This window comes from Tachypleus tridentatus, chromosome 2 (assembly GCF_004210375.1).
Source record: "Tachypleus tridentatus isolate NWPU-2018 chromosome 2, ASM421037v1, whole genome shotgun sequence".
Taxonomy (NCBI): Eukaryota; Metazoa; Arthropoda; class Merostomata; order Xiphosura; family Limulidae; genus Tachypleus; species Tachypleus tridentatus.
This window is the reverse complement of record NC_134826.1, coordinates 29,634,371-29,658,739: the sequence shown is the minus strand read 5'-3', so window position 1 is coordinate 29,658,739 and position 24,369 is coordinate 29,634,371. Positions and strand designations below refer to the sequence as shown.

The window sequence follows — 24,369 nt, the reverse complement described above, 5'->3', positions numbered from 1 at the left end:
CGCCACGCTGTTAGGGCATAAACAGTAGCAGCGCACCGAGTTCTACATACTGTGCTGTGGAGAGGAATAACGAAAGGCCCTTAGTGAAAATATTGTTGGAAAATAAACTGATGAAATCGAGCATCCATCCGAAATAATATTTTAGTATTTCTTAATACATTTATTTTGATATAACGAATATTTCACCTAGTTTTATTCCAGGTATTTCGTTTAGTCTTGACCATTATCGTCCTGCTCTGTATCTTGTACCTTTAGTTTTATATTTTCGGTTTCTTTTCATGTTATGTGGTTTATTTTATACTGTTACAGCTTGCCTATTCTTATTCCTGTATTACACTTTACAAAGGTAAGTACTTGATTTTAATTTAGGTTTCTATAAGTAGAATTAAAATTTAACTTCAAAAACACACACATATGTGAAGTAATTTCCCTCCCGCGTCCTCAAAAACTAAATTTTATGAAGATTGAAACTTTCATTAAAATTAACTTATGGCAGAAAATCAAAGCGCATTTGAAACCGACACGAGGTGGCATAACTTTAATAAATCGCAAAGAGGGAGATTGAAGAATTGTAAGTGACATATGCAAAGTAATGAGTTAAGGAGATTTGGAAATTTCTGGCCGCATTTTCATAGCATAAGCTGAAACATAACGTGGAAATTCTATAAATAGCTGAGAGAAAATACCCATTTAAAATTTAATTTAGTTCAAAAATGTAAAATTTGGAAACAGTTCAATATTTTATTAGAAGCTTAAAATTAAATGATTTCACAAAGAGGAGATTCAGCGGTACTAACCGTATTATTAAGCTTCTCTTTGCATATGTTGATTCAATATGTAAGGAAATGATTGAATTTGATTTATTTAAATGTGATATAAAAATCTACTAACCATATGTCTAGTGGGAATATTATACATAATGACGGTACGAGGTAAAACACTGACCGGACAATTCTGTAGATTATGTGATCGAATGTTTCTTCTGTGCTACTGAAGCACCTTAGCATCGTGATGTGTAATACATGTATTAACCTTTTGGTAAAGGTTTGTTACGCTCTCACTCTTAGGTGTAAGATGAGGTTTTAAAAATCTGTAGCATAGTGCTTTTGGATATGGCTGATTCTGGTATAATTACAAGTTCTCAAAAAGAACTTTCAATGTTTCTAGATAATATTACTACATTTGAAAATAACATGATATTTATGGATAAAAATTTGAATTTGAAGTTCAAAGCTAGACCTTAATACTTATGTGGTTAGTAAGCTTTCATTTAAAGTCTCAAATTTACTGCCCCAACAACATCCAAAGGTAATCTATTCCAAATATCAGCTACCCTGTTGGAAAAATAAAACTTAATTGAAGATGACCCCTACACTGTTATAATTTATATTGTGCCCCTTATTCCTACCATTCTTATTATTAAGTAAGAAAAAAAGATGATGCATTAGCACTATCAATTTCCTTAAAAGTCTTAAACAACTCAATCAGATTCACTTTAATAATGTTTTTTTTTTTTCAAATTCAAGAAAAAATTTTGTAGATCTCAAATTCTCATCTAGCATTCCCTTTATCCAAGCTACCATTCTAATAGCCCTTTGAACACTTTTCAGTAATTTAATATCTTTTCTAAGGTAAGGAGCCCAAGACTGGACACAACACTTCAAATGTGGCATAACCAGTGGCTTATACAATGAAATTTGTATACTTGTATTACATTCTTCTTTAGATAAAACCTAAAATCCAGTTTGCTCTACCACTACCAACAGCACATTTCTTGGATATCTTAAAAGACTGGTCCCCCACTGGTACAGTCGTAAGTCTGTGGATTTACAATGCTAAAATCAGAGGTTTGATTCCCCTCATTGGTCTCAACATATAGTCCGATGTGGCTTTGCTATACGAAAGCACATACACACACTTAAAAAACTGATAAACCATTATGCCAAGGTCTCTCTCTTTTATAACATTGTTATGGTTGCTTCCTTGCAAATTATACTTATAATTCAAATTATGATAACCTATACATATTATTTTACATTTATTTATGTGCTTAACTCACTAAATGATCTAAATCCTTTTGTAAAGCAACATCAGTCTCTTTACAGCTAGCAACACTCAGATCACTTAATAAAATAAAAAAAAATAAGTAATTTATTGACTATTCCATTATATATGTCACTGATACAAATCTGAAAAGCAATTGTTCAAAATCTGAGCTCTGAAGTGCCTCACTTGTGACATTAATCCAGTTCTACTAAATTCCATTTCTTACAACCTTCTGCTTTTGTCATCTAGTTATTCTTTGGTCCAGTTATCTAACTGATGTCCCACACCTATACAGATAATTCTTTTACAAGCCTGTTATGTGGCACCTTGTCAGATGCTCTCCTATACACTTATCCACATAAGCAGTAACCTTTTCAAAGAATATCTAAAGATTTGTAAGGGAAAATTTTCTAAAATTCTAAACTTTGTTGAATGACTTTGCAAAACATCATTTATCAAACTGTTGAAAACTTTTTCCATGACTGATTTAAGACTAATAGGTCTGTAATTAGTGGGGCAGTTTATATTACTTCCCTTGCAGAGAAAAGTAACAATTTCCAACCCTCTGGCACCAGCCCACTATTGAAGGACTTACAAAAATATAGTAGCACATATATATATATGTATATGGCTGTGTCCACAACTGTTTGGTAAGTGTGTGTAAGACATACAATAAGTTTTTTGAAAATCTATAAGTTTCTTGAACATGGCTGTTTTTGGTGTCAATGAGAACTTTCGAAAGTGTTGATGCAAAGTTATGAACTTCCAGTATATCCAAATATTATTGCTACATTATATTACATCTTTAAATTGTCAGATGATGATCCTGAAAATCTTTAATTTTTAAGTTATGGATATAATTATTTTTGGAATCATTAAGTGTATTTGAAAATGTGGTAAAATTACATGTGAATTTTTATAAAATTAATTAATGTTGTCACACATGAAAATGCTTGTAATGATAAATGCAGAGTTTTTTTTATGTATTGTAGTTTTATTCATTAGAATTGTTATTTAGAATGAGCAGTTATGTGTAACTAAAGAATTGTGTGCATCTGTAGTTCCAGTACTAATAGTACAGGGATGCCAACCATTACGATTTGGGTGTATACATTACGACTATATGCTCATACAGACAAATATTACAACTTCTTGCAGCTCCCAAATTATTATATATTATATAGGCCTATACGATAAAGTGATAATTTGTTCCCCCAGGGCTTGAAAGGGATGAAAAGAAGATTTCTAGTGAGATACAAATAAATTTTGATAATAAACAAAATTCATAGTCCAAATGGCTACTTGCGATAATCATGTTTGTGCTTGAAATAATAAAAAATATTTGTATCTCTGACGTCAACCAGTAGTTTGAGTGCAGTGCTTCTCCATACTGGGTATGTTGGGGAATCCATAGTTACGTTATCAGTGCTTGTCAGCCAATCAGCGCTCGCGTAGATGGGTATTTCTCATTTTCTAAGCAGCATAGAAACACCAATGCAGTCATTCACAAGATGGAAAAAAGAGGCCTCGTTCACCAGATTGTCTTGTTTCAGGCAAATCTAAAGGGAATAAAACTGTGAAAGGACTCTGTCTACAATCATTATGCTTAGTAATTTGAAATAGTTGGCCTCTCTGCTAGTAATTAACATTATCAGCTATAAGATAATTTTAGTTGAAATTTAAAAGTGTTGTTTGACTGTAACAAAGAAAAAAGGTTGTTATGAAAGTTAGATATGATTTATGGTAGTAGAGGGATAGGTGAGGTGACATTTACATGGTGTATTAGAGTGTAGTAAAGAATAAGTTAGGTATAGCTGTGGGAAGTGAGAATGATAGTACGAGATTTACAATAGCAAAAATGTTAGGTTGTAGAAATACTTGTATTTGTAAGCACACCATCACAATATTAAAACAAATTGACAGACAGCAATTTATAAGCATAATGAAGTGGTTTATTGTGGGGGAATGTACTGCTTGTTTTGATATGACTGGTTTGTCTGATTTGTGTATATTCATACCTGAAAAGGACAGACCAATGTTCTGTTGAAACATACATATTACCCCAGAAAAAAACTGTTTCAGTATGTTAATAAATCATTGTTTGTCTAGTTATTATTATGTTTTAGAGATAGGCTTAGTTTTTTAATAGATTTTAACCTTTATCTACTTGCAGTGGTAATAGAAATGAGGTTTACATAAAGAGGGATAAGACCTTAATAAATATTATGATAAAGTACTTGTATTGTGTGGCATAAACAGTCTGATACTAAAATTTCCTGGGTAGTTTTAAACTGCAAGACATTTTCAAAGTTTGCATGGTGTGAACCCACATTAAACAATTTTGGAGAAATTGTAATGACAATATTGCCTTACTGAAATTTTCGGTAGTGAATTTTTTTGTTAATCAGTTTGTTAGAAATGGCCATGTAATTCTAGCAAAATATTTTGTTGATTGACAGACATTGATAGAAATACACTTACAAATGAAGATTTGTTTCATTTATAGCAATCTTTTATGTCAGAACAACTGAAATTGGGGGATACAAGTGTTTTACTTATAACCATTGCAGATAGTCTGAGGTACATATAATTATTAAGGAATCCTTGTGTTTTCCACTGAAGCTACAAGTACTTTTATTCATTCTGGTACTAATAATTTAACTGACTCAGCACTGGACAATACTGAAATTCAAGAAATTTGCTGCTTAAATACTCGTGAACCACCTATTTTCTGATTCTAGTGACATTTCTCCAGATTAATGTCTTTATGAATACAGTGTTTATAAAAGAAGCAATTGTCTACCAGGTGACATTAAAAAAAGGTTGTCAGTTATTTAAAGGCTTTTTTTTTATTAATTATTTGTAATCTTGAGACCAGTGTTGGGTTATATGGGTGGATTTGAAATGCAGGTTTCAACTTATTTTTGTTTCAAGAACACCTGTGAGAAAAAATTATATAAGATACTGTATAAAACTTTTCAAAAGGATGAAACATTACCTGCTTTTGTTGTTAAAATCTTTGGAATATTAAAACATTGAAGTAATTTCCAGAGAAACAGGTTAAAATGATCTTGAGCCATAAGTGTAATAAACAGTGTAGGAATGCCTGCATTAATTTTTGACAATCACTCCAGATACCTAGATTTAATTACACTTGTCACTTGAATAGCTTCATCAGCCATTACAACAGTTTTGAGGTGTTTTTTCTTGATCAGTCTTTTTCTCTACTTTAACAGAATGTGAAAAAAAAAATCATCTCATGAAGGAACTTGAGATTGCCACAAATGTTTTCAGTTAAGTGTAATTAATTTTATAAGATGGTCTTGTGACAATAGGTATGGAAGTAATGATTTTTATTTTACAGATTGTGTCATACCATATACATTGTAGATTTCATTAACTTTACATATGGAGGAAGTTTACAAATCAGAAAATGAATGAAGTATTGCAGAGGTATATGCATGTGTTAAAAAGGAGCCAGCAAAATATAATAATGCCAAGACAGAAGATAAAAGCTGCTGTGAATTTAAGGACATTGCCAGAAAACAAAGATTTTCAAATCAACAGTGCAGGGAAGAAAGTGAGTATTAGTTATCTTTCAGTTAGTTATTATGAGTATGTACCTCAGATTGTTGGTTATAGTTTTAAACATTAGATGAACAAATGCTAGAAAAGTATCATGGTCATGTGAGTTATTAATATTAATCTGAATTATATTGTTTACACTGTGATGGAATGGATATTACTTGCTTAGGACTTTGAATCCTAGTACTTCAGTTAGTAGAACATTGTCTCAGAACATTAGCATAACCCAAACATTCTATGTTCAGATCTTGGTTTGGGCAGAAATTAATAAGGCAAAAAGAATTATGCTTTAACCAAGGTATGAACATAGAATGTTGGGATCATGCTGATGTTCTGAGACAATGTTCTATTAACTGATTGCTGATATATCTGCTTGGGACTTGTTGTCTCACTGTTGATGTCACCTGAGCTGATTAGATGCTAAAATAAACATTATTACATACTTTGTTTAATGTTATCATGGTGTGCATAGTTTGAATCAAAACTCCTAGGTTCAAACCATACTCAGGGAAGAGTTTAAAATGATTTTGTGATGGGTGCTAATATAATGTATAAGCATGTGAATAAATCTAATTTTATTGGTGTCTGAAACTGAGATGTATATGGAAAATGCTTGTAAAATACAGAAATATTATACATGTGATTTTATAATTAAAGTACTTGAGGTCAAGTGTAGTGCTTCACAGCCATATTGAATCAAACTTTCAAAGGCTATGAACTAACAGTTTATAGTACAGAACACTCCACAACATGAAATGAATTTTACAGTTTATTTTCCCCAAGTTATTCCTCAACAAAGATGTAGATAGCCTTTCTCTATCAGTGGATTTTGTCATGTCGTCCTATCTGCAATTTGCAGAATCAGAATGACCTAACACTGCATTTTCAGACATGAGTTGTTAGGTATGTGATGTTTTTATCTCCTCCCAGAGCAACCCATCATATTCTTCAGCTATTCTGGGAGGTGGCTTGAATGTGTCAGTTAATCAACTTGGAGGACTCTTTCCTTCAACCCATCCAATATCTTCTCAAGACAGCTGGTATGGGTATTAAAACTTTAATTAAAATAAAGTACAAAAGAATGTTTCAACCTTCTTAGGTCATCATAAGATTAACAAAGAGAGTTTGCAATGGCTTGTCAGTTTTGGGGTTTTGGATTTAGGGTAGAACCCATTATACCCCATCTGTGTCATAGACCATGATGTAGGTACTTGGTATTGTGATGGTTCTTTTTCTTCTTCTCCCTCTCAATGTATTTTATTCCAAGGATGTTGTTGTGCCTGGGCTGGTTCTGGTCAGTTTTACAGTTGAGGTAGTTGATTTTTCTATTGTAGATATTTTTGTGATACCAGATATTGGGTGTTGAAATCTCTTCTGTTTGTTTTTTTTAACTTGAGGTGAAAAGGATATGATCTTCATCCTACCCCCTACATGGATGTTGATTCTCAGTGGCATTAGTTGTAAATGCAGTTGACTTGCTGAGTGTGGTCTATTGAACCCTAGCTACTCTACTCCTGGTGGCATGTCCTTTGTTTTTTGCTATACCACTTCAATGTTCTTTCATTTTTCCGTTCATATATACCACACCTTTTTCTAATGGGAGAAGAGTATACCTGGTTCAGACATGATGCAGTCTCCCACATCAGATCTTTGATTTTGCCTTTCTTGTTCTTGAAGTGTGTCCTTTGGACACTTTTGAAGGATACTTCTTTTTTCCCTTGCACCAATCCCTCCACTTGTTCACTGTGAGATATTAGCTATTTGTGTAAGAGGAGGTAATGTACTGTATCAGAAGTTATTTTCTTATACTGTATTTCTGATAGGTATTTACATCTGCTCACACTTCTTACTCTTCTTGCCCACTGAAAATTGGTGCTTTTATTTTTTACCAACCTCAAAGTGATAATCTGGTAGAATTGAATAGAGGAAGTCATGTGTAATGTCATTGTTTGATGGTTGTCACATGATAATTTGACTGAGAGAAACATTGGAATGAGTCATTTTCAAAGGAAAAAAGATAGAAAGCTTGTCATATGCATAAAGAAATATTTTTGTATATGGAAGATAGCACTAGATGAGAAAAGCTAGTTATGTGAGAAGTGGTAAGTACTAATCATAAATACATTTTCAGTACAGGAATATTATAACATATCATCCATTACAGCTAAGCATTCTTGCTCTGTAAGTGAATAGTTTATCACAGCTTTTCCTGATGTCTACTCTGATAAGCTATAGTATGTTCTCTTCCATTTTCATTTAACTATGACAATACTGTACCAAGAGAAAATCCAGAAGCATCTTTGTTTAGGATAAACATTTTACTGAAATCTTGGTAACTTAGAATTGGTGCCTTTAATTAGTGTATCTGTTAATTTTTCATTTGCCTCCTGTCTTTTGTCTGTTCACCAAGATGGTATTTCATTCTTAATTAATTCTGTTAATGGCTTCACCAATAATTAAATGTGGGATAAATCTTCTATAGAATCATACTAGCCCTAGGAAGGAATGAATGTCCTTCACTTCATGGTGAGGAGAAAACCACTTGAAGTAAAAATGTATTTTCAAGACGGCTAGTATGGGTATTAAAACATTAATTAAAATAAAGTACAGAACAACATTTTGACCTTCTCAGGTCATCTTTAGGTTAACAAAGACAGTTTGAAAAGACTGCCTTTTGCAGTTTGTTCCATTAACAAGGACTGATATTTTTTCTTGTAAGAACTTCCTCATTTTAATGAGTTTTAATGTTTAGAGCATGTGAATTTTCATATTTAGGACCGACTGGAAGCTATGTAACAGATATATATCTAAAATTAAAATGTATATTGTGTGTGTGTGTATATATATATATTTGTTGTAAATATATACATAAATTTGTGACTTGTATTATATTAAGTACAACATTATCTGCTCTTATTTATTGTACAGATATTGCAAATAGTCAAATAAACCACACACCTTTCCTAACAACAACACAAAATATAACTAATTCAACCTTCCAAGATGAGTCTTATCACTTTACATAAAACTTAACCAGGTAGAGCTGGTTGATCATGTATTCAAGAAATATCAAGAAGTGGACATAGATTAGAACTAGCACAAGAGAATACAAGTAACATTATTGTTTTGCTTCATAGAATGAAAAACCGTGTCAACCAATGTACACCTCTGCAGTTTTGCCCGACTCAACTGGGAAAATAATAATAAAACTTCATGCAAAACCTGGTGCTAAAGAAAATATGATTACAAGTAAGCAAATTTACTATTTGTGTTTATAATCTTTATTTACTATTAACTAGAAATAAAACCTTTCTAGAAGTGGTATCTGTTTGTACCATGATTGAACTCTGTATTATAAATTTGCTAATCTAACATACGTCTTGATACACTTATGACAGGGTGGGCATTTAGTGAATTCTGTTTTATTAATTTACATAATTAGGCTATACTTATGGATTTTATTTCTTTAAGAGGCAATTGATATTTGGCTATGGATGTTTTTTTATTGTTCTGACCAGATATTTGAAAGAATTGTTTATGTTCTGACGTGCATGAAAAATAATAGTAGAAGGATTTTTTAAAAGTGGAATTCACAAATATATATATATTGTTGATATAGTTAAATTCTAAACACCTGCTAATGTTAAATGTATAACACATGCTAATTTTCAATCCTAGTAATTTGCAGCTGGTCACAAATAATTTGACAATCTCACACTTTAGTGTATTAGATATCTAATCTGAAGCAGACAGTTGTTTGGTGGAAAAGTTTAAGAAAAAATCATAGGTACAAAACATAAATTATTTCTCAGAATATTCTTAGAAAATCTTAATAGTTTATTTTAAAAAAAAAGCATTGCAAATATTGTTTCTTGGAGAAAATTATTTGTGTAGTAAATAGAAGTATTTCCATAATTTTTCTAATTTTGAACCAACATTATCACCAGTTACTCCAGGTTTTGTTGATCTCATTCCAAAGGTATGTGTTCCTTATATACCACATCCATTTTATTGCTGTTAGGTTCCTTGTTAGTTTCATTAAATATTCACATTTGATGCTGTTGTATTCACATTTCATACCATTGTTGATTCATGATGAGCCATTTACTTCTGAGGTAGCAATGATTATTAACATTTATTTCAGTGTATTTGTAAACCATGTTTATACATCAGCTAGTGTTTTAATGAATGGTGACTGACTCAGACACTGTGTACTTTCTTTTATACTATCCAGTGTTGTACCAATGATTGTTTCTACAATTAGAATCAGGCTGTTTATTACATAGTCATACAACAATCAGAATCAGTAGAGCATGTCAAATTTAGTAATCACAGAAAACCCAGTTGCTGAGAAATTAGAAATAACACCACCCAGATTATTTTATTCACAAGAAGAACAAACACCTGATTTGTAAGTATGCTTACAGTCACATATGGCCCAGTACTTTTACTTCTGACATAAAATATCATAACTATTTTTCTTATATTTGCATAACTTGTTACACTGAATGAAAGACAGGTTGAGAAACCATGCTGTGCACATTGTGAAACAAAAACATGTTTTTACAAGACTGCACAATAGCAAATGGTCAATAATAGCACCCTATGCATATAGCTAATCTAATATACGCTGTGTACTTTCTGGAGATCTATAAGGGCTTTTCCTGAGAAGTTTATGCCATGTGGCTCCCATTGATACTGCACTATGTAATACCTCATTTTAAGGGGAGATTGCCAAAGAGAACATGACAATGTAGCTATTGGAAATTTGACATGTTCCATTACTTTTCTATTGAAGATGTCTCTATAAATCAAAAGTAGTAAACAGGTATATACAAATATTTATGAAATAACTAAGCTGTTGAACAGCTATGGAACATTTATCATTTGACAGTCCTGTTATTTATGAATATGTGTAGTCACAAGAAATTACCTTAAAGTTAGTTGTGGCTTCACAAAAGTGATTACTGATTGGTATGGTTGCTTCTGAGTGAAGCAAACGTTTGAAATACAAGGACCATGAAAATGGCACAAGGATTTTAGTATTAAAGAATGCATCTGAATTATTCCTTAAATACTTTGCACCTTGTACAATTTATCATTAAGTATAGGATGCCTTCCACTTCCTGGAAATTAGCAATTATAAGCAATATTTCCCAAAAAAGTGAGGATCTCAACGACCCAGCAAATTACAAACAAAAAAGTCTTCTTAACTGTGTGGAGAAGTTATAAGAAAAAACAATTACAACAAAGTTACAGTGGCATATTGAATTAAATGACTTAGTAATAGATATACAAAATGCACCCAGGAAAATATAACTTTAAATTCCTAAGCACCTAGTGAGGCAAATGGTTCATCCACAAGTTCCATTAGTTTGTGCAAGTAAAGACTTCAGTGTAAAATTTGGAATGTACAGTCTTTCAAAATCCTATCACATTTGAAATAAATTAAGGGTGGCATGGTTAAAGTATCATTAGATGTATTGTTTCTTATTGTACAGTTCTGCTGATCTGTCTGGTTAAAGGAGCTCAATCTGAGGTTGTCCTCAGAGTGAGACAGTTGGTTTTTAATAAACTAAATGAGACAAGTGTAGCCTTTCTAGTGTTTTCTGGATACTTCTGATGTCTAAAAGAACAAATTATGTCATTTGCTTGACACCTGAAATAACCATTGCTGGAACACAGATGTATTAAACATAAGAATTGTCCCTTAGGAATAGCATGTTTGCACTCAAAGGGATTGAAAGAAAGAGTAAATAGGAAAGGCTGTTATTGATTTTGTAATGTGTGCTGGTAGTAAATATAGGTGTTGAAATATCAGTATAGAAAGTTAGCTTTCTGAGTATAAGTTTGAGAAACAAGTTCAAGAAATGGGTGGTAAGAGTCAGCAAATGAAATGATAAAGTCATGGATTCCACACCCATGCCAGGTAAAATATCCAGAAGAGAATCCATCTTTATCAAACATAATCAGTTTTTGGTCTGAAAATGTTTGCTATCCAACTGCTATCTTAAGTTCTACTTATAAGTAATTTTTGGTTATATTTTCTTTCTTTTTTTTAAGTCAAAAAGTCAATGTCCTTAATAGAATAAATAACTTGCAAGACTCCTTGACTTGGGTGTTAAGAGCACTGGTTATAGGCTTTCTGTTAATAAATCTAAAAGCTGAAAATAAATAAAATTATATTGGATTAATAAATAAAGGTTGCTTTGAGGGTTTATTGTTTTTTATATTTGTATTTTATAGACTTGTATAGTTATTTAGTTTAGTTTTTTAATTCACTCGTACCTTTTTAAGCAACAGATCTTGATTAATTTTTTATTAGGTATTGATGAAAATGTTGTTAGTGTCCAAGTTGCTGCTCCTCCTGTGGATGGTGAGGCCAATAATGAATTAGTGGGATTTATTGCTGAATTGTTAGGAGTAAGGAAAAGGAATGTTGTTTTAGAAAAGGTTGGTTATTTTGATATAGCAATTTTCTAGCTGTACTACTTTATCTGTTATACTTTGAAAGAACATTTATATGACAAGTTGGCATTAGAATATATGCTATCTAAAGAGTTGCAACAATGTGTATATATATAGATGTTTGATTGTAAAAATTAATGTGTACTTTTCTGTTTCTTTTAAGGGATTTAAGTCAAGAGAAAAGACCCTTTCTGTAACAGCAGATGAGCTAACAATATCAACTGTCTTGGAAAAACTGAGATCATCCTTGAAGTGATCTTTAAAACTGTACAGTGTATTATTATTTTTATATGCTTGAATTATGCTTGCAGAAATATCTTTTTAAACATTTACATGTACTTGAAATGGGGTAGTGGGTTGATGGATAAGATCTATTCTGATTTAAGAAAGATAATCTTTAATTCTCATATTACATTTATACATGGTTACTAAAAATATTAGAGCAGTTCTTTTATTTTGTTTTTACAATACTTTAAATAAATAAATTATCAAGATATTCAAAGAATTAATACATAACACACAATTTTCTCAATTTAAATCTTATATAATATTACAAAAAGCAATTCCCACAAATTTTGTATTTCATTATTGATTCTTTCACATATTAATCATAAAAATGTTGAGATAACACTTAAAACCTTTTTTACACATTAGCTTCTTAGTAAACAAATAAGCATGCTTTATGTAAAACAGTAAGAACAATATTTCTGGTGCAGTACATAATCATAACCATTAATACTAATAATTACTAAGTTCATAGATTTTAAAAAGTGATTCCAATGAAAATTATACTAATATTCAAATTTTGACTTATGAACTAAGGTCTTAATAAAAGATAAATAAAATATTAATTACTTATGAGTGAGTTCTTGCATTACTAGCACTACTATAATTTACATAACTATCAAACATAAAGAAATAGATAGCATGAAAAGCAAAAAAAGGTTGTAACTATTAGTAGATAAATAATGATGAATAGCAAGAGAAGTGCCTACATGAGTAATTTCATTTTCATTGTCGTACAAATTTAGTTACAAAAATAGTTACAAATGTAACGCTGGAAAATTATTTTTGTAATATATAGTGAAATTAAATAATTACATCCAAATGAAGCCAAATAACTAAACAAAATCATGAGGAAGGACCGTGTTAAAATCAGCAAGTCCCAACCTCTGATTAATTATATTATAACCATAAATTTTTAGTAGAATAAAATCAGAGAAATTCTACTAAAAATTATTTTTTAGTAAAAAATAAGGTAATCTAAGAACTTGGCATGTCTAAGAACGAAACACAGTAAAATTAAACAAAATATGCTGCATATTTTTAAAAAGATCCTAGGGTACAAGCTACAATGTGGGATTATGAAATGTATCCTATGTTTAGGAGGTGACTGCAAGTAGTAGGACTCACAATGTGGTGAGGATACACCATCTATCAGTCTTAACCTCCATTTCACTAGTCTCACATAAGAAGATTAGAAATTAGGAGAGCGAGATGTGGGTGCTAAAGCCCACAACATCCCATATTTGTATCATCCTTCACTGCCTGCAGACAGTTGTGGGAAGGTGACTGCTCTCCCAAGTTAAAATAAGAAAAAGATGAAAAATAACAAATAAGGAAAATAAGGTACTACCATTTTGGGGTAAGTAAGATAAAACTTACCTCTTGAAGTTAGCATTCCTGCCCCCAATATGGTACATGCATTAATTAACATGACATCAATAAAGTGATAATTTACTGTGACTGTCATGCTTTAATTGTGCAGCTCAAGGTGTACATCTGAATAAAGTAATGCCAAGTTCTTAAATGACCTTATTTTTAACTAAAAATAATTTTTAGTAATTCTTATTAAAATTTCTCTGATTTTTAATTTCTTTGTATTTATTTAATACATTTTTTATTTATTACAGAATAATTCAATAATCTAAAATTTCTTCATTAAATCCATTAACTATTAATTTTTGTATCAGTATATCAGCATTATTATTAAAATATTGTAATTTATTACAAATTTTACAATATCTGAATAACTACAGTTATAACATTTATAATAGATATCAATATAAATATTTTTGACAAAAGAAAAGATTTTGATTTTACAATTTGTGGTTTACCCTCCTTACGTAGTAATGTGCCATACCTATCTATTATAAACATTATTTTTATTTTATTTATTTATTTTTCATCTTTTCATGTTTATCTTGTTCTTATTTTAACTTGGGAGAGCAATCACCTTCCTACAGCTGTCTGCAGGTGGTTAAGGGTGATATAGATGTGGGACATTGTGGACTTGAGCACCCACATATCACTCTCCTAATTTCTAAATTTCTAATCTTCTTATTTGAGACTAGTGAATTGGAGGTTAAGACTGATAGATGGTGTATCCCCACCAAATGTGGGCCCTACTTATTCAGTCACTTCCAAAACCTAGCATTTGTACCCTAGGGTCTTTTTAAAAATATGGAGTGTATTTTGTTTAATATTTGTGTATTTAGTTTATGGCTTAAAAAATTGTTTGTTTTTTTTGTTTTTGTTTTTATCCTTCTTTGAAATATTCTTGTACAATTTTATGCAAATAAACGAAATAAAGATTATTTGCAATTTGGTTCAGAAATACAAGTACCTGATGTTACAGATAAGTGTACAGTGATATTTTGTTGTCAGTATGTAGTATTTGTAAATGGTACTCAGTTGTCATGTGTAGAACCTTTCTATTACTATAACTTTATAATGAATTTATTCTATAAGTTTAAATAGAATATTTTCATGTTTAAAGTAATCATTATACAAACAAATTTTCTATTCAAGGATTATGTATAAATATAAACTTAATTTTAAGTTTTTATTGAAATAAAGATGAAAAGAGATATTAATAAGCTTCTTTCCAGTAGATTAACATACATATATTTAAGGGATTGGAAACAATGTAATTTTGATTTCAAATGCAAGATGTCATTGACTGCAATTAGTATTATTTACATTTTTCTTCCATGTGCAAACATTATACTGACTATCAAATATAGTTTGGGGGGGACAGTCAAAAGAAGACATTAAAAATTTTCCTGTTTGGAGCAGAGTACAACGGTAAAATTTGGAACAGTCTTTAGGTGATACAAAGAAACCCTCTTTTGTGCATGTTACTTCATGTCTTGAAATGTTTTCATTTGAAGGAGAGCTAGACCATTTTTCTTCAGGAAGTACTGTGACATACTCAGCTTTACTGTTGATGACACTGTTGATGACCTTAAGTAAAGGAAAGTTTTGTCCATAGCATGTTCCCGTAAAATCATCAGTATCAATAGACCAGACCATTACACCTCCAAGATTGTTTTCCAAAAGAAAGTTTACCTAACAAAAATAAGGTTTCTATTTGTTTAGAAATAAAATATCAGTAGCTGTTTTGTGCCTTCTAACTTTAATATCAAATTAGTATGCCTGTAAGCCATATATAAAACAACAGTAAACCAGATAATGCAATTTTTATTAATTCTGACATCAGATTTAAACTCTTTATAATTCATGTTAATCTGCTTTATATAATTGTTTAATTTATAGTAAGTAAACTTCTTGAAAAACAAACATTTGACAGAAGAAAAAGAAAACCTTGTGGTTATAATTGTTAAAAACTTATAGAATCAGTATATTAAAAGTTTAATAATAAGAATTATTTAGGTACTTATTGAAATGGGGTGGAATGAGATGGGATATCATACTTTGGAGAGCCCAAAATCCATCCTGGTACCTTCAGAAGACTAAGCTTCTCACAAGGAAAAGGTTTAAGAGATAACAGAAAATATTTATGTAGGCAAGGGAAGAGAAACTATATATATTTTCTTAAACTTCCTATGGACTTGATCACACCAACCAACTCCATAACCACAAAGTAACCATCAGTTTTTCCATATTATAACTTGTAACAGTGTACATCTCACTAAATTTTATTATTTTATTGCCCTTTGAGTCAAATTTTACTAAGAATTCCACCATACAACTTGTTAACTTTGCAAGTGTGAAGTTCATGTTACGATATTGTATTAAATAATGCACGAACTGCTTGCAAGTATACCTCATGAAGAATTGTTAGTATTTATATTTCATAAAGTTACTTAAACTAATTTTATCTAACATACTAAGTTTCTAATTTTTACATTTTAGGTACTTTTACAATAACAAAAAATATATTACTCAGCTCAAATATTTCACAAGTTCTCATGCTTCCACTTTTCCCTCCTTTCACACACTGTGTATAGGATTACCAGTTTTTATAATGAGAAGTTGTGTCATTTACTTTGTTTGCAAATCGTACAGTTTTTGCTTTCTGCTTTATTTTGAAAGGTAAGCATTTTCTTGGTAATGAAATTTCAATAATTATCACATTTATACATGTCAATGTATAAATTTCTGCCTTACCTAAAAGTTACAGCAATTACTATACTTATAAAGAAGTGGTGTATTTGAGAATACCACGAAATAAAAGCTACTAATAGCCTGCATTTGTCTAAAATAATAGACTTAAATGAGCAAATGTTCATATTACAGAAAATGTGTATGGTTGCAAAGAGTTAAAAAATTAATGATTAAAAATGCACAAATCTGAAAGTTAGTAATGTTAAAACCAGATTTAGTATTATTGAAGAGCACAACAGACAGTCCACTGTGTAACTTCACACTTGATAACAACCATTAAAGACTATAAAGGAGTGTGACTGTGTTACACTATCAAACAAGACTGTTCAATAAGATGTATAGAGAAGTATGAATTTGTAACGACTTTAACAAGGCTGTTCACCAGACAGTATGAAATATGAATTAGTAACTGTTTATTAAAGCTGTTCATTGGTGTATGAAGTTATAACTGTGTATCAAAGTAAAAATTTCAATGAGTATTTAAAAGTATCCACCTTTTTTCTCCTTGAGATACAAATTCTTCTTGCATATTATCAAGCCTAAGGCTTAGGCTTTACATTCTGTAAATATTTGTATCTTACAGATAAGAAACAAACTAAATATTACAAATCATTACCTAGCCATTGCTTTAGCCACATAGAGGTGTCCTTCTGCCTATAGTACTTACTCCACTACAATCCTATATCACAAAACTGATCTGTGTAGTTTGACTAGCCTGTTCAAAATCTGATACAACTATTTTAAGTCTTTATACCATAGCTGAATGAATATGAATAACTAATTTTATAACTGATTCGTATCTTTGTACTTCTTGTATCTAAGTCTTTTATAGCTCTGTCTCTGCTGAATAATATATTAATAAAATACTGAACTGTGACTAAACTAAAAGGTTTAAACATTTCCTGTACATGATTACCAGGAACTTTACCTATTTAACTTAAAATCTTTCATATACTTACATGTTCAACTGCATTAACATCCATAATATACTTGCATGTTAAACTAACATACTTTACTTGTTCAACAACTCCTGTAGGAGTTGAAACACTCCTTTGGCTTCTTAGCCCTAGGCATGTATGATTGATTAGGCTATCTCTCTTTTTTTGTACCCCATAGCCTGACTGTTATAACTGGATCATAGTTTGATAACTGAATGTTACTCATGAATATGTAAGAGACTGTCTAAGAGTTTCTGCTGTCACTGAATATATGTATTGGTTTTTTATTCTATTTATAACACTGAAACTTTCATACTTAACACTTGTAACAACTATATAGAGAGCTTTGCAGACTTAAGCATCAGTTCTATTTGCAGTTGTATAACACTTTAGCTTAGATGCTGAGGAGGTACATGTTTGTATGAGCCTGAAATCATATCTTTTAGCATGGCCACTCTTGTTTGAGCTTTTTTTTTTGTCTAATAAGAGTTTGCTTTGTTCTTTGTCCATCCTCCCCATGGAAACTGCCACAAACAACATTTACTGTTTGGTCACTTACATACAACAGTGTAAGAGCTTCTTCACTTTTATCAGTGCCTGCCAAATTTACCACCACAAAAGGCTCAAGTCTTTAAAATTTTCGCTCTTTTTTCTTTTTTAAGTCTGTGTTTTATATTTTTTTATACATAATATAACAATTCATTCTCAATGTTTACAGAATACTTATGCTTTTCTCCATTCATAAAAGCACTAGTTTTTTTTTTCCTTCTAGAACCAAGTTCTATGTGGTCCCTCATGCTCTTTACAACATTCTCATTTCCTGATTCTAGAAAATATAACTTTGCTGTTGTTGCTTGCATCAATGACTGTATTACACTAAGTACCAAATTTTGTTTTCCTAACTGTTCGCTTGGCATTACAAGAACATGATGAATATCTAGCATAAATTACACTAGCATTTTTCTCTTTTGCAAAGTTTGAAGGCTAACTGTGAATGATTTATAACTCATACACAGCTTCATTAGTATTTAGTATTTTTAAGACTAAATATCTTATGCTATGGGGCTCTTTTACTGTAAGTTCAGGTTTACCTAACAGTCTTTTGGATACTCTTGATTTTTGAAATATGGTTACTTGACCCATTCATGAAATAATACAAAGAGCTCAAATCATCTCTAAATGCCTTGAGAGTGTCCACCTTTTTAACTGAACCTATCACAGTAAATTTTAGGTGGTTGGCAATGCAATGGCTCTTTACTGCAAAGAGGAAGTACTTTGATTCCATATGCACACTGATGCCTGTCTTTTTACCAGTTACTGATGATGATCCATCTGTTGCTAGAGAAACAATCTTATCTGGGTTAAGCTCAAGTTTAGTGAAGCACTTTATCAGGTGGCTACATTTGTTGAGAGATTTCTCAGTGCTTAACAATTCTTCATATATCTTATACATACTGATAAACATCTCTCTGTTGATAAATATGTGCTTTCATCTATTATTATTGAATATGTCTCAGGCTGAAGGATTTCCTCTAGAAGTGACTTCTCAATAACTGTTGAAACATGACTGTACATCATTACATAGCTTAAATTCTTATTTTAGATATCTGTTTCATTTAAATTCTGTTAATCAAGTAAACTGTTTTTATCAGTTTACTTAAAGTAAATCAAATGGCAGCTCTTTTTGATTCATAAAAAAATTGTGTGAAACAATTTATTGTCATTATCTGATGCAGAGGTTCAGTTATCCTTCTTCTCAACATCACTGTCACATTTTACTCTTGCTCCCAGATTCCTTTAGTAAACCTTTCTCAGCCAGTTGGTGTTCTGAGGACAGCCCATATCTGTCAGTACTGTTCTGAATATTAGGTGATCCCTCATTTTTTCACATGCTTCTCACTTTTCTCTCTGTGCAAATGCTGCACTTCAGTCTGTCATCTACTCCTTCACAAACCACCTCTAACTATTAATTTTTTTCCTTCTAAGATTAAATTGTCTTTTCAGAAATGGTAGTTCCAGAGCATTTTTTGCTGTTTGATTGCAAAGTTCATTGCAAGAAATACTGAGGTAATCTATAATTTTGTGCACAGTCTTTGTACTTTCTTCAGTTTTATTATTTGGAATGAGATATTTGTACAGCAAACTTGTATTGGTAGCATAATTTTTCTTAAATTGTCCTGATAGCACTAAACTGTCAATAAGGTAACCTTTTTGTGATCCATATATCAAGAGCAGTTTATAAGGTCAATATAAAAAATCAATAAGTTCTTGCTGATTCAGATTGCATCAGACTGACTGGTTCCACTATAATTGAAGCAGTGTGTTGAATTTATTTGGATAATGAGAAACCAGTCATTCGTACTCAGAAATCTTGCACACATTTACACCAGATAAAGACAGTGAATCCATACTGGCTGATTTTTGGATGCCCAGATTTGGTTTTTGACACTTTTTTTGAGGAAAATATATGTGTGAGTATGCAGTACACACCCTAGTCTAGAGTTCTGGTATAGAGCATGAATTTGTAACTATATGGCAAAGCTTTTCTTTAGAGTATGAAAAAGCTTGAATATAGCTCTAGGATATTTGTGGCACATTTTATCCAGAATATATTGTTATTTGTAATTGCTGAAATCTCTTCCTACTGATTAATATTCCTAATTATTTACATTTATGAGTCATGAGATCATTTTGGTAGTCCCCCAGTGACTCAGCGGTATGTTTGCAGACTTACAATGCTAAAAACTGGGTTTCGATATCTGTGGGGGACAGTGTATAGATAGCCCATTGTGTAGCTTTGTGCTTAATTCAAAACAACAACAATCATTTTGGTTATCTTATTACAACTCACTGAACTCAGGTAGCATATTTAACAACAAAAACATCTTACCTTTGTTGTTATACTATCCATATCTTCATAAGAAATCCATTGGTTATCTCTGGTGGCATAAGGAGTACTTGCAAATAGGTTTTGACGAATAAGCCATGACTCAGTTTGGAAGTTTAAACAAATCTTAAAATATGAAATATATATGAGGTAAAAATATCTTGTTGAAGGAAAAAAATTTGGCTGTAAATAAAATAAAAGGTTAATAATTCTTTCATATGAAATTTTGTATGGATCTTTATAAATTTTTAATAGATCTAGTTTTGAGTTTACTTTATAAGTACATATTTTATAGGACAATTCCTTCTATAACATCTGTACTGAATAGCAACATATTACTATTAAGGTATTCTTCTTTCACAAAACCACCTAAGATGTTTTTTATAACAAACAGTAATGTCACTGAATGCATTTACTGTTTTTCCAGTTTGCAAAATTATTTTTAGTTTTCTATAAAAATTGCCTGAAAGCAAATCTATCATTTATTGCCATTTGTCAACTTTTTAAAAATTTATAGTACTTAAATTTAGTTTGTATATAGGGGTTTTAGTTTATAGAAAACTAAAAATAATTTTGCAAACTGGAAGAATGAAAAACAGTAAATGCATTCAGTGACATTACTTTTTCTTATAAAAACATCCTAGGTGGTCTAAATAACAGTTGTAATAAGAGATAAATTTTGACCTTTGGAGATATGGAAGACATAAATCTTTAACAGTCAGCAGTTGTAGGCTTTTTTAACATGATATTGTTGATTAATTAAGCTTACCTGATAAACAATAATAGATAGTAAAATAATATGACACTAATAGTTTGATTAGAATATATAAATAAATGTGGACCTTCAAATGTGACATGTTTTATAATTATTCTACATATATTACATTTCTTATGTCTGTACACTAGGCATTTTGCTAAAGCAATCCTAATTGATATTATACAAAATAGAAAATTTTATTTTCCATTCAAGTGACATATAATGTGTGAGGACTTTTCAAACATTGTCTAATGGTTTCTGTTAACCAGAGAGATAAAATAATCTGGCATTGCTTGAATCCAACCAGATAAATCTTTTAAGTGTTTACAACTATCTTTGAATTTCTGTCTAGCAAACAAGCATATAAATACAGGCCTAACAGAAATTCACTGATGTGTTTTTATTTAGAATAGAAATTGAAATGGTTCTAATGAAAACCAATACATACATTTTATTTAATTTTTTTATAAGAAAATTCTCTTCAGAATTTTTAGAAGAATAGAAGTTTACAATAAAACTTGTACAATCCCTTGTGGGTCATTAATAATTTTCTCTTACAATGCTGATATCCAGGGTTCTATTATTTGCAGTTGACAGAGCATTAGATAGCCCACTGTATAGTTTTGCACTAAAAGAACAAGGCTTATAGAAGATGTTTCAAGAAACTTCAAAGATATTTATGATAAAGTGTAGAAAATTTAAAGGAAATATTCTACTGAACATTTATGTATGAAATCTATACATCCTATCAAAATAATAAGGAATAAAATAGGAAGTAAAAATTATCACATAAAAAATATTTTTTAGATGACTTAAGGGTTTTTAATACAATTAAAATGTTGAAATTTCTAAAATAATATGTGGCATGTTTTTTATCAAGAGTTTAAAATGGTCTAAATTATAAGTAATAACACAAAAATCTTTATTTATCTGAAACAATTTATATTACATTAGTGTTTACTAGGTTATGAAAATTTATCTCAGGTTTAGAGAAAGTGAAAATGGATACTTTTTATTCTATGTATTAAACTTGTATCAAACTGTTATTATGCCTTGTATTAATTGTATTTTCATAAACAATATACGAACCAAATGTTTGCCACTTCTGTGAAATTAATGTATTAAAGACTCAAATGGAAGATACTTAGAAGCCACATAAATCTTACCAATGAAAAATATACTTTTAAAAATACTTCACACAAAAATGAACTTAAAATAGTCATAAACAAAAAAATTTAACATCTAAAGCTTTTTCTCAAAGAAAGATTAGTATATATCCTGCTGAGAAAAACTGATCATAACAACATCTTAGTTATAATAATTTAGAATTGTGATGGTTATTACATGTACTATTTTTTATTTTGCTAGAATAAACAACTGCTTAACAGAAATTCATGCATTTCGTACATTAATTTTTTTTATTCATAAAATATAATGTAAATAGATTTCTTAGAACATATGTGACCTCTCTTATAGCACTCTCAAAGTGGTATAAGTTATTTACTGACAGAGATTTATGAAAAAAACGTTAATAACTGCCTGCAATGTTTTGAAAGGCCACAACTCTCATTATTAATTTTATACCATAAGAGAATATTTCTGGAAATTTTTGTTTTTATATGGTGACAGCCTGTCAGGGTATGTTTTTTTTAATTCAGTTCTTCAAGTGTAAATAATACACTATGTAACCTCACTAATAATGAAGGAAATTGTACATAAAACTGGCAGTCTAGTGGTTTTTTTTTATACATCAGTGTAGCCACACTAATAATTATAGAGATTCTAGTACTTGTTGGAAATGTGTAGATATTTGGTATGTTACTGATAAGTTATATATGAAACAGCAAAAACTGCCTTTAAAGAACATGAACAAAATTTACATTTTTAGAAGACAATCACTTATTTTCTTTATTTAAAAATAGAATAAGACCGTTGCACACGTTTAACCTTCCTTAAGTTAAATTATAAGCATGGCATTCAAAATCAACAACTAGTACTTTGATAAAACATAAAATCAGGCTTTATATATTCTGTGACTTTCAAGGGTCTAATATGGCTGAGGAACGTCCAATGAACAGGCTTTACTTCAGGTTGAAACTTATTCTCAACAGGATTTTGGCTACCTTATCATTGTCGTCACCAAGAACATATGAATTTAATACATTCACTTTTGCCTGATGCTAGGCTATATTAAGTTACAGAAAATTTAAAATGAATAAATTTCAATGTGGAGGAAAACCTATTAATTGTAATTTTATTAAAATAGTTCATTATGTTTTTTTAAGTAGATGTCCCAGTGGCTTAATGCTAAGTCTGTTAGTTTATAATGTTAAAATTCGTGTTTGTAACTTTGTGTCTCAGAACGTCTGGTATGAGTATCAACACTTTTATTGATAAGGAGAGAACAACGTTCTGAGATACATTTTTATTTCAAGTGAGTTTCTCGTCATCAAGAACTCTTGTAACTTTGTTAGTTTTAATATTTTGTACTTATATGTTGTTATTTTAGAATATATGTTAACTGTTCCTGAGGAATTGTTATTTGCCCCTTAAAAAATCAACAAATAACACCAAAGTAAAGGTGAATTCCAGTTATCATTATAATATATCAATATAAAACAGGTCACAAAATACTTTGGGATGAAATTCTTCTCTTACGCTAGCCAAAATTTCGAAAGAAAAAAAAATGTTTAGAAATTATATCAGGCTATTGCATGTGAAATATCAGATTTTCATGTGCAAATTAGAAACTACTTTTGGTGGCTGAAGAGAAGCATTATCGTACAGTTATCAGAACAGTATAGTATATTGTCTGGTTCATTTCAAGCTCAGTTTATTTTTCTTATTTCTGAAACTAAATAATCTTTATATTGATTTTTGTTACCATGAATGAAATTGGTATTCGTGCAATTTTCTCGTACTTGTTCAAGCTTGGTCACAATGTGGCGATAGCAGCTTGTAATGCCAATCATGCATTTGGTGATCGTTCAGCTAATGAGCGCATAGTACAGCGTTGGTTTAGACTGTATTCAGATGACAAGCTTCAAAAAGAGCCTCTGAGCCGCCCTCAGACAGCCATTAATGAGAAAGAATTGAATGACTGATTTGAATCAGGTACCTGCCAAACCGTGAGAGAACTTGCCGATGAAATTAATGTTCATAATTCAACAGTTTCCCGACATCAAATAAGACAAGTTGAAATTTATTCCTCATTCGTTACTTGCAACAACAAAAACAAAAACAGCCCATTTCTCCATAGAATTGTCACCTGTAATGGA

At 30.6% G+C, this 24,369-nt stretch overlaps 2 protein-coding genes across 5 annotated transcripts in view; one reads left to right on the top strand and one right to left on the bottom strand.

Annotated features, from left to right (window-relative positions):
• Positions 1 to 327: 327 nt before the first annotated feature.
• On the top strand, positions 328 to 14,716 carry LOC143240154 (UPF0235 protein C15orf40 homolog). Of its 4 annotated transcripts, none has more exons than XM_076482142.1 (5): positions 328 to 346; positions 5,411 to 5,626; positions 8,769 to 8,880; positions 11,957 to 12,084; positions 12,263 to 14,716. In XM_076482142.1, exons 2-5 carry the CDS (start codon positions 5,480 to 5,482, stop codon positions 12,353 to 12,355), a joined length of 480 nt encoding a protein of 159 aa, XP_076338257.1. In that variant the 5' UTR covers positions 328 to 346; positions 5,411 to 5,479; the 3' UTR covers positions 12,356 to 14,716. The 4 variants fall into 4 exon arrangements, with proteins under 4 accessions (XP_076338257.1, XP_076338240.1, XP_076338263.1 ...); XM_076482125.1 differs by lacking the exon at positions 328 to 346 and adding an exon at positions 504 to 571; XM_076482148.1 differs by lacking the exon at positions 328 to 346 and adding an exon at positions 591 to 837.
• A 23-nt stretch (positions 14,717 to 14,739) lies between these two features.
• LOC143245457 (chitinase-3-like protein 1) overlaps positions 14,740 to 24,369 on the bottom strand; it is a 45,732-nt gene continuing 36,102 nt past the window's right edge. The window contains exons 7-8 of the mRNA XM_076491820.1: positions 20,338 to 20,637; positions 14,740 to 15,450 (exon numbers count right to left, since the gene is read on the bottom strand). Of these exons, the coding sequence (XP_076347935.1) occupies positions 15,055 to 15,450; positions 20,338 to 20,637 (696 nt within the window). The 3' untranslated portion in view covers positions 14,740 to 15,054. The remainder of the gene's footprint in view (positions 15,451 to 20,337; positions 20,638 to 24,369) is intronic.

What these genes read in the sequence shown, in the direction of transcription:
- LOC143240154 (XM_076482142.1), top strand. Translation starts at nt 5,480, where the DNA reads ATGAATGAAGTATTGCAGAGGTATATGCATGTGTTAAAAAGGAGCCAG. An exon ending in TCAACAGTGCAGGGAAGAAA is followed by an intron (nt 5,627 to 8,768) that starts GTGAGTATTAGT and finishes TTTGCTTCATAG; the next exon opens with AATGAAAAACCGTGTCAACC. An exon ending in TAAAGAAAATATGATTACAA is followed by an intron (nt 8,881 to 11,956) that starts GTAAGCAAATTT and finishes ATTTTTTATTAG; the next exon opens with GTATTGATGAAAATGTTGTT.